A 9,437-nucleotide genomic window follows, 5' to 3' on the forward strand; every position below is an offset into this window, starting at 1 on the left:
AAACGTGTTTTAAATGGTATACATGAAAATTTTAAACCATTCATCAAAATGTGACACATAATATACCCGGTAGAAAGCTTATGAATCACAGCAAGTTTTTCATGTAGACATGTGTTACAAATTCATTGTCGTTTGAGAGCAGTTTTTAAAATGGAAAAACAATGTTGTTTTTTGCTTTTTTCAACATGTAAATGAACGACAAACGTCTCACACTAGAGATCTTGAACTTCACCGGGAGAAGCACGTGAATTTCTTGCAAAAAACCTTTTAAGATTTTTGTTTTCTATTCTTATATTCCTATCTGAAACGCATTTTGTGTAGTAGTTGAACTTCCCACTGTTTTCACATTGAACTTCTGTCATGTATTTTTGCTCAACCTCTCTCACAAGAATTTTTGAACTTTCTCGGGTCAAGCACTTGAACTTCTAGCAACAAAATTTTGGACTTCACCTTTTTATTTTATTTTTCTTATACGAAATGCACACCATGCAGTACATGAACTCCTGGCTATTATCCATTTGAACTTCTCTATATTTCGCTTAGTAACGGGAAAAGTCTGAGTTTTTTATAGACATCGAACCACTCTGACTTTTTTATTTGAACTTCTTTGTGTATTTCTTAGAAATATGAAAATTGGAGTTTTGTTAGAAACAACAAACCTCTACGTTATTTTGAATTGAACTTATTGGTTTTACTCTTTATTAATCGGAAAAATCCGAGTTTTTAAATAAGTATCAAACTGGTATGCTTTTCCCAATTGGACTTCTTTGTTATTTTGAATTGCACTTCCTAGATTTTATTTAAATCAATACCAAACTTCTCTATTTGAATTTCTTTGTGTTTTTTTTGGAAATGATGAATATATGAGGTTATTTAAAAAGGTAGAATCCTAGGTTTTAAATAAACATCGAACCACTTGGTTATTTTAGTTTGACCTTCTAGTTTTTTTAAAAAAAAAGGGGGGGATTCTTTTAAACCGTTTTTTATTCGTTCCTTTTTTATTTTCAACTTCTTCATTTTATTCTTTAGTAATGAGAAAAATCTATGTTTTTTATAAACGTGGAACTTCTCTGTTATTTAAATTTGAACTTCTTTAGTTTATTCTTACAAAATGTTTTTAAATAAGAATCAATAGTTTTTTGAAACTTGAACTTGATACTTTCATTTTTCCTAGAGAAGGTAAGGAATTTCGAGTTTTTCATATACATCTAACTATTTCCGCTATTTTTAATTCGGACTTCTTGATTTTATTTCTTTGGTAACAAGGAAAACCTAAGGCTTTTGTAGAAATATCGTACTAGGCTATTTTTGTAAGTCGGATTTCTGGGTTTAATATTAATAACGGGAATTTTTTTCTAGTTTTTTCATAAACATTGACCCACTTCGTTATTCAAATTTGAACTTCTATGTTTATTCACCCATAATATTTTTTGTACTCTTTTAGTTATTAAATTTGAACTTTGAGAGTTAACATTTTCCTAGGTGATGCTCGCTTTCTTCTTGGTATATAAACATCGAGCTAATATGTTTTCTTAATATAAATTTCTTTGGTTTTATTCGGTACTAATGAGAGAAATCGAGTTTGTAATAAAGATCGAACTACTCCGTTATTTAAGTTTGAACCTCTAGGCTTTTTTAAAGAAGTGGGTTGAATTTGTTTTTCTAAATACACTATTGTTTAAATTTTAACCTCTTGGTTTGATACTTATAAACTCGGAAATTTTGAGTTTTGTAATATTTAACCGGATCGTTAATAATTTGAAGTTTAATTATTGTAATTATGTTTTATCCATTGTCACATATACTCAAAACATGAAGAATGAAAAAATGGGTAGGTTCTTACGGACACAATATTAAACACTATTGAGAGCACAATCTTTCACAATTTTTTTCATGATTTTTTAGTGAAAACAATGTCATTAGTTTTGCAAACAATAAGTACCAAAATATGATACTAACACAAATGGCTAAATGAAGAAAATGCCAAAAGAAATTGTTGCCTTATTCAACTGCTATTTGTAGAACTGAATATCATGCACAAAAAATTGTGATGCCATGTATACAAGCACACGATCCCCTAAAAATGTATACACACACAAAGCATCAACCTCCCTATATTCAAACTTCTATCATTGATATTTCTGAACGTTTTTGGCATGCTCCCAGGTTTTCAAATAGAATACACGGAGACTTCCATGCACGAACAGCCAGCATCGGCCGTGGCAACGCCTCTTTCTCCGGCAAATCGAACTTCACTCCTATGTACAGAATACATGATTTAAGCCCTGAAAAAACACAAAGAATCTTGAAATATTTTTGTTCTACCCTGAACACACTCATCTCATGTCAAAGTTTTTCCAGTATTAGATTAGTAGCATGACATACAGACAAAACTTGGCTATAAAAATCAGTTAGTACACAAGATTGCTATCTGTTTGAACAAGTTCAACAGAGACAAACGATGTATTGAGAAGCAATTAGAGAGAGAGAGATGTCGTACTGAGAAGCAATTAGAGAGAGAAGCAATTAGAGAGACAAAGTAGTGCCAAGCACATGCACATGCACATGTGTGGTTCTTGGTGGCATCCACGAATCAGTTTTTTAAGCGAGTAACGAATGGTGCAGCTGTTCTATTGAGAAGCTCTGGCTGTTTGGTCTGCACGGGAGACAGGTCGCACCAGCGTGGCCGGTCATACCCGCGGCTGTTAGACTATGTATAGCTTCTGTACCTATGTACGTATATGGTACATATTGTAACACAACCATTATATATAATGAGATAAGCCACCCCTAGAGGGTTGTGCTGGTTCCCCAAAACTTATTGTCTTACATGGTATCACGCTAGGTTACGATCGCTTCCGCTTCTAAACCCTAATACCCGCACCGCCGCCACAGCCGCCGCCGCCTTCACCGCCGCCGCCGCGCCACCGATCGCGCCGCCGCCATGTCGAGCGCCGCCACCACCGGTTCCACTGCTGCGGGCTTCCTCCTGGCCTCTCTTGCGGCTCTGCTCAACCTCCCGCTCGATGCCGTCTCTGTTCCGGCTCCGATCGGGACAAGGAGCATCGGCTCCGTCTTCTCCACGCCGCCGGCGCCCTCGCTTGGGCGTGACCTCGTGGTCCACACCGCGGCGCCGCCGTCCGCTGCGGACTCCGCAGGCGTCGTCCCACCGCTCCTGCCGCAAGCGGATCACACTGCCCCGCTGGCGGGGTTGGCGGCGTCCGCCTCGGCCGCGGGCCTTGCGGCGTCCGCACCGGCCGCGAGCTTTGCGGCGCCCGCCCTGGCTGCGGTCCCGCCTCCTCCCGCATCGGCTTCGGTGCCTCCGGCTGCCTCCATGGTGTTTGCACCCCAGGCAGCCTCCTCGATGGGATTGTCTTCGCCGCCACCATTTCACTTCGGCCATCTCATCACCATCAAGCTCTCCGCCGACAACTACATCTTCTGGCGTGCGCAGGTTCTCCCGCTCTTGGGGAGTCACTACCTGCTAGGCTACGTCGACGGATCGCTTCCCTGCCCACCCGCGCTGGTAGACAGCGTGCACGGTCCGGTCTACAATCCGACCCATCGCGTCTGGACGGGGCAGGACCAGGCGAACCTCTCCTCCATCCAGGGGTCGCTCTCGCCGGCAGTTGCCGGCCTTGTTGTCTTCGCGAAGACGTCTCATCAGGCCTAGACCATCCTTGAGCGCACCTTTGCAGCGCAGTCCCAGGCTCGTGTCTCTGCACTCCGTCGTCAGCTTGGAGAGTGTCAGAAGCTTGACTCCACTGCCACTGAGTTCTACAACAAGGTCAAGGGCCTCGCCGACACATTGGCCTCCATTGGACAGCCCCTCACCGACTCCGAGTTCAACTCGTTTATTGTCAATGGTCTTGATGAGGAGTATGATGCCTTAGTCGAGATCATCAACGAGCGGGGCAACTCGACACCCATGCTGGCACACGAGGTTTTGTCTCGGCTCCTTCTCACTGAGCAACGGGTCGAGACTCGCCGCACCAGGGGCACTGGCTCCCTCTCGGCCAACGCCGCCACCAAGGGTGGCCGCTCTTCTTCATCACCCCGGTCTCCCTTGGGGCTGCCACCGTCGCCCGCCTCGGCCCCCCCACCTACTGCGACCTTACCGGGGGCTGGCGGTCCATGTGTGTGTCAGCTTTGTGGCCGCGATGGGCACTGGGCCTCCAAGTGTCATAAGCGCTTCCAGCGAAGCTTCCTTGGTCTTGGCAATGACGGCAAAGATACACGCAACAATGCCCGTCAGGTCGCCATGGCTGATCGTCCCGCGCCAGAAGCAACAGGGACACACTCAGTCCTACTCCATCGATCCACACTGGTACATGGACTCTGGGGCGATAGAGCATCTAACCAGCGAGATGGGGAAGCTTCACACTCGTGAACCCTATCATGGCTCCGACAAGATCCACACCGCCAATGGAGCAGGTATGCACATCTCTCATATTGGTCAAGCATCTCTTCTCACTAGACATGCCAATAGGAGTCTTCAGCTTCGCAATGTTCTTCGAGTTCCATCTGTGACCCGTAATCTTCTTTCAGTTCCTAAACTCACACGTGATAATAATGTGCTTTGTGAATTTCACCCTTTTGATCTTTTTATTAAGGATCGGGGCACGAGGGACATTCTTCTTAGTGGGCGGTTGTGCCAGGGCCTCTACCGTCTGGAGCATCCTGGTGTCGCTCGTGTTTTCAGTGGAGTTCGGGTCTCTCCGTCACAGTGGCATGCTCGTCTTGGTCACCCGGCCACACCTATTGTCCGTCATATTTTGCGTCGTCATGAGCTTCCTAGTTTGTCTAGTCATAAAGATGTAGCAGTGTGTGATGCTTGTCAGCAGGGGAAGAGTCATCAACTTCCTTTTTCGGAGTCCAGTCGTGAGGTGAAACATCCTTTAGAACTTGTGTTTTCAGATGTATGGGGTCCTGCTCAGACTTCTGTCAGTGGTCATAATTACTATATCAGTTTCGTTGATGCTTATAGTCGCTTTACCTGGCTTTACCTTATTAAACGCAAATCTGATGTGTTTGATATTTTTGTTCAGTTTCAAAAACATGTTGAACGTCTTCTCAAGCACAAAATTGTTCATGTTCAGTTAGACTGGGGGGCGAGTATCGCAACCTCAACTCTTTCTTTCAGTCGCTTGGGATAGCTCATCGTTTAGCATGTCCACATACACATCAGCAGAATGGTTCAGTCGAACGTAAGCATCGTCATATTCTTGAAGCTGGTCTTACTCTTTTGGCCCATGCATCTGTTCCGTTTCGGTTTTGGAGTGATGCTTTCACCACTGCATGCTTTCTCATCAACCGTACTCCTACTCGTGTTTTAAACATGAAGACTCCCATTGAGGTTCTCCTTAATGAACAACCTGATTATACCTTTCTCAAGGTATTTGGGTGTGCTTGCTGGCCGCATCTTCGTCCATATAACAAGCGCAAGCTTGAGTTTCGTTCTAAGAAGTGTGTTTTTCTTGGCTATAGCTCTCTTCATAAAGGTTACAAATGTCTTCATGTTCCCACTAATCGTGTCTATATATCTCGGGACGTCGTGTTTGATGAGCATGTTTTTCCCTTTGCCAACCTTCCTGTGTCCACTGTCGAACCACCATCCCTGCATTCATCCTCTGTTGCTTCTGACCAATTTGATGATGTTGCATACTCTCCTTTGCTGTTACCTAACCATGGTGCAGGAACCGGACGTGGAGCTCGTTTGGAGCTGTTGGAGGATTCACCATCATCATCGTCGTCTTCTGGTGGGCACGTCGATCGCCCTATGTTGCATGGCATCGATTCGCGTGCCCATGCATGGTCACCCGACGAGCCCGTCGCGCCGAGCATCTCCACTGCTCGGTCCGTTTCGCCAGCGGCCGCCGAGTCGACCGCGGCTCGGCCCGTCACGCCGTCTTCGCCTGCGGCTCGGCCCGTCACGCCGTCTTCGCCCACGGCTCGGGTCCTCACGTCGCCTTCATCAGCGGATCGGCCCGCGACACCGGCCGCGCCACGGCCCACTATGCCGAGCTCGCCATCGGCCCGGTCTGTGATGCCGGAGTCGCCAGCTGCTTCGTCTGTTCTGCCGGTTTCGCCGGTGGGTCGGCCTTCTTCGCCAACCGAGTCCGAGGCTACCGTGACTGGCTCCTCGTCACCGGCTGAATCGTCAACGTCGCCGTCCTCCAGCCCGTTGCAGGCTGCTCCGTCGACCTCGGTGGTTCCTGTGTCCCAACCACATACACGCAGTCGCAGTGGCATTTTCAAACCGAAGGAACGTAAGGATGGTACGGTTGCTTGGTTGGCTGCTTGTTTGGCTGCTGCTGTTGCGGATCCATCTTCTGAGCCTCGCTCATATCAGGCTGCCCTGCGCATTCCACATTGGCGAGAGGCTATGGAGCAGGAGTTTCATGCTCTTCTTCGTAACAAGACATGGACTCTCGTTCCTCCACCACCACGGGTAAATGTTATTGACTCAAAATGGGTATTCAAAGTGAAGAAGCATTCGGATGGATCTATTGAGTGTTACAAAGCGCGACTTGTTGCTCGCGGTTTTCGGCAGCGTCATGGTCTTGACTATGAGGACACCTTCAGTCCTGTCGTCAAGCCTACCACTATTCGGCTTCTTCTCTCCATTGCTGTTTCTCGTGGTTGGTCACTTCGTCAACTTGATGTGCAGAATGCTTTTCTACATGGATGTTTGGAGGAAGAGGTTTATATGAAACAGCCGCCTGGTTTCTCTGATCCTGATCGTCCTGACTATATCTGTCGTCTTTCCAAAGCACTATATGGTTTGAAGCAAGCTCCTCGTGCCTGGCATGCCCGCCTTGCCTCTGCCCTTCGTGCTCATGGGTTTGTGCCGTCTACTGCTGACACTTCGTTATTTCTTCTACAGAAGCCAGAAGTCACTATGTATCTTTTGGTATATGTCGATGATATTATCCTTGTCAGCTCTTCTTAGTATGCTGCTGATGCTCTTGTCTGCTCTCTTGGTGCTGATTTTGCGGTCAAAGATCTTGGGAAGCTTCACTACTTTCTTGGAGTTGAGGTCACTTCTCGTGCTACTGGTCTTGTCCTTACGCAGAAGAAGTACTCCTTGGAGTTGTTACAGAGAGCTGGCATGCTGAAGTGCAAACCGACCACCACACCCATGTCGTCTACCAACAAGATAACAGTTGTTGATGGTGAGCTTTTGTCTCCTGCGGATGCCACAGAGTACAGGAGCATTGTTGGTGGACTTCAGTACTTGACGATCACGAGACCAGATATCTCTTATGCTGTTAACAGGGTTTGTCAGTATCTTCAGGCTCCCAGAGATACTCATTGGGCTGCTGTTAAACGCATTCTTCGTTATGTTCAGTTCACCCTGACATTTGGTATGCATATTCGGCCGACTTCCTCTCGGGTCCTTTCGGCCTTCTCTGATGCAGATTGGGCTGGTAGCCCAGATGACAGGCGATCCACGGGGGGTTATGCAGTATTCTTTGGCTCTAATTTGATCGCCTGGAGTGCTCGGAAACAGGCTACTGTGTCACGTAGCAGTACTGAAGCTGAGTACAAGGATGTGGCTAATGCTACTGCAGAGATTATTTGGGTGCAGTCTTTGCTTCAGGAGTTGGGTTTGTCTCAACCATAGCCTCCTATTCTTTGGTGTGATAACATCGGTGCTACATACCTTTCTGCAAATCCAGTATTTCATGCCCGAATGAAACACATTGAAGTTGACTATCACTTTGTACGGGAACGTGTATCACAGAAGCAACTCCAGATCAAGTTTATCTCATCTAAGGATCAACTTGCAGACATCTTCACTAAGCCTTTACCGCTGCCACAGTTTGAGGCTTGTAGGCGCAATCTTACCCTTCTCAGTTCTTTAGAAAGTGGCTAAGATTGAGGGAGGGTGTTAGACTATGTATAGCTTCTGTACCTATGTACGTATATGGTACATATTGTAACACAACCATTATATATAATGAGATAAGCCACCCCTAGAGGGTTGTGCTGGTTCCCCAACGCAAACCTCCTCGCGATTAGCATCAGCAGGGCAATACCTGAACTGCAGGTGGCCGTGTTGGTGAGCGGCTGAGGCGGTCGAAGGAAAAAATCACATCGTTGGAGTTGCCATCTGCAAGGAATGACGAAGATCTCTGCAACAGAAGAAGAACAACTAGAGTAAAAAGCAGACGGTCAAATAATAAGCCATGGTCGACCCGGAGCACGGCAACGACATCTGCCTTGTGGAATGGGGGTGGGGCGGGGTCGGGCGCGTGGTGGAGGCAGCCGGCATCTGGCTTGGTCCCCGGGGGCGGATCCGCGGCCAGCGGCGTGTAGTTGGCCGGATCCATGGAGGACCAATGGTTGGGTCAAAGTATCCAGTCATTGGGGGAGGAGAGGAACTAGCGCTGGCGCGCTGGGAGCATCGGGGTGAGGCGAGGTCCTGGCGAAAATGGATGGAAATAGCGGCGGTGCTCGCCGGCATGGTCGTGGCGGAGGCGAGATCCTGACGGAGGTGGGGGTGCGGCCGCAGTATCTAGGTCGGCTCAGGGAGCAGCGGCGGGGGCCTCGGAGGTGGCGCGGCGACGGGGGTCAGGGAGGTGGCGCGGCGACGGGGATTCCGGGAGGCCGCGCGGTGGCAGGGGGTCCCGGTGGGTCGCGCGGCGGCGGGGTGATCTGGATGGTGATGGGATCAGGGGATCGGGGTGGAAGGTGGTCTGGTGGATCGAGCAGTTTGGGTCGGTGTGTTTTTTGTTTTCCTTTTTTATGTCTCTGCCGGTTTCGGGAGTTCGGCAGGGTCTTCGCTGGCCCTTATAAGGCCGATCGTGATCAGAATAACTATTCTGATTCCAGGATTAGAATAGTGTTACTCTATATAATATATATATATATATATATATATATATATATATCAATCTTTACCTTCAGATTATTTTGGAGCTCCTCGTCATGGCTGTGATCTCATCCAGGACTCCGAACAACATTTGGTCACCAAACCACATAACTCATATAATACCAAATCGACATCAAAAGTTAAGAGTGCGGACCCTACGGGTTCGAGAACTATGTAGACATGACTGATACATCTCTTCGGTCAATAACCAATAGCAGAACATGGATGCCCATATTGGCTCCTACATATTCTACGAAGATCTTTATCGGTCGGACCGTTATGACAACATACATAATTCCCTTTGTCCATCGGTATGTTACTTGTCCAAGATTCGATCGTCGGTATCTCTATACCTAGTTTAGTCTCGTTACCTGCAAGTCTCATTACTCGTTCTGTAATACATCACCTCGTAACTAACTCCTTAGTCACTTTCTTGCAAGCTTATGATGTGTATTGCCGAGAGGCCTAGAGATACCTCTCTGATACTCAGAGTGACAAATCCTAATCTCAATATATGCCAACTCAATAAACACCTTCAGAGATACCTGTAGAGCATCTT

At 47.0% G+C, this 9,437-nt stretch overlaps 1 protein-coding gene across 1 annotated transcript; it reads right to left on the bottom strand.

Annotated features, from left to right (window-relative positions):
- Positions 1-2,001: 2,001 nt before the first annotated feature.
- LOC119280933 lies at positions 2,002-8,745 on the bottom strand. The gene is made up of 2 exons (XM_037561611.1): positions 8,043-8,745; positions 2,002-2,285 (listed from the first exon to the last, which is right to left on the bottom strand). The coding sequence occupies exons 1-2, from the start codon at positions 8,334-8,336 to the stop codon at positions 2,259-2,261; spliced, it is 321 nt and encodes a 106-aa protein (XP_037417508.1). The 5' UTR covers positions 8,337-8,745; the 3' UTR covers positions 2,002-2,258.
- Positions 8,746-9,437: the final 692 nt, after the last annotated feature.

Source organism: Triticum dicoccoides, chromosome 3B (genome assembly GCF_002162155.2).
Source record: "Triticum dicoccoides isolate Atlit2015 ecotype Zavitan chromosome 3B, WEW_v2.0, whole genome shotgun sequence".
NCBI lineage: Eukaryota > Viridiplantae > Streptophyta > Magnoliopsida > Poales > Poaceae > Triticum > Triticum dicoccoides.

Excerpts from the sequence above, each read along its gene's own strand:
- LOC119280933 (XM_037561611.1), bottom strand. The coding sequence starts at position 8,336 with ATGGATCCGGCCAACTACACGCCGCTGGCCGCGGATCCGCCCCCGGGG. Across the intron at positions 2,286-8,042 it reads CACGGCCACCTGCAGTTCAG|GGCTTAAATCATGTATTCTG; the intron begins GTATTGCCCTGC and ends GTGTTTTTTCAG.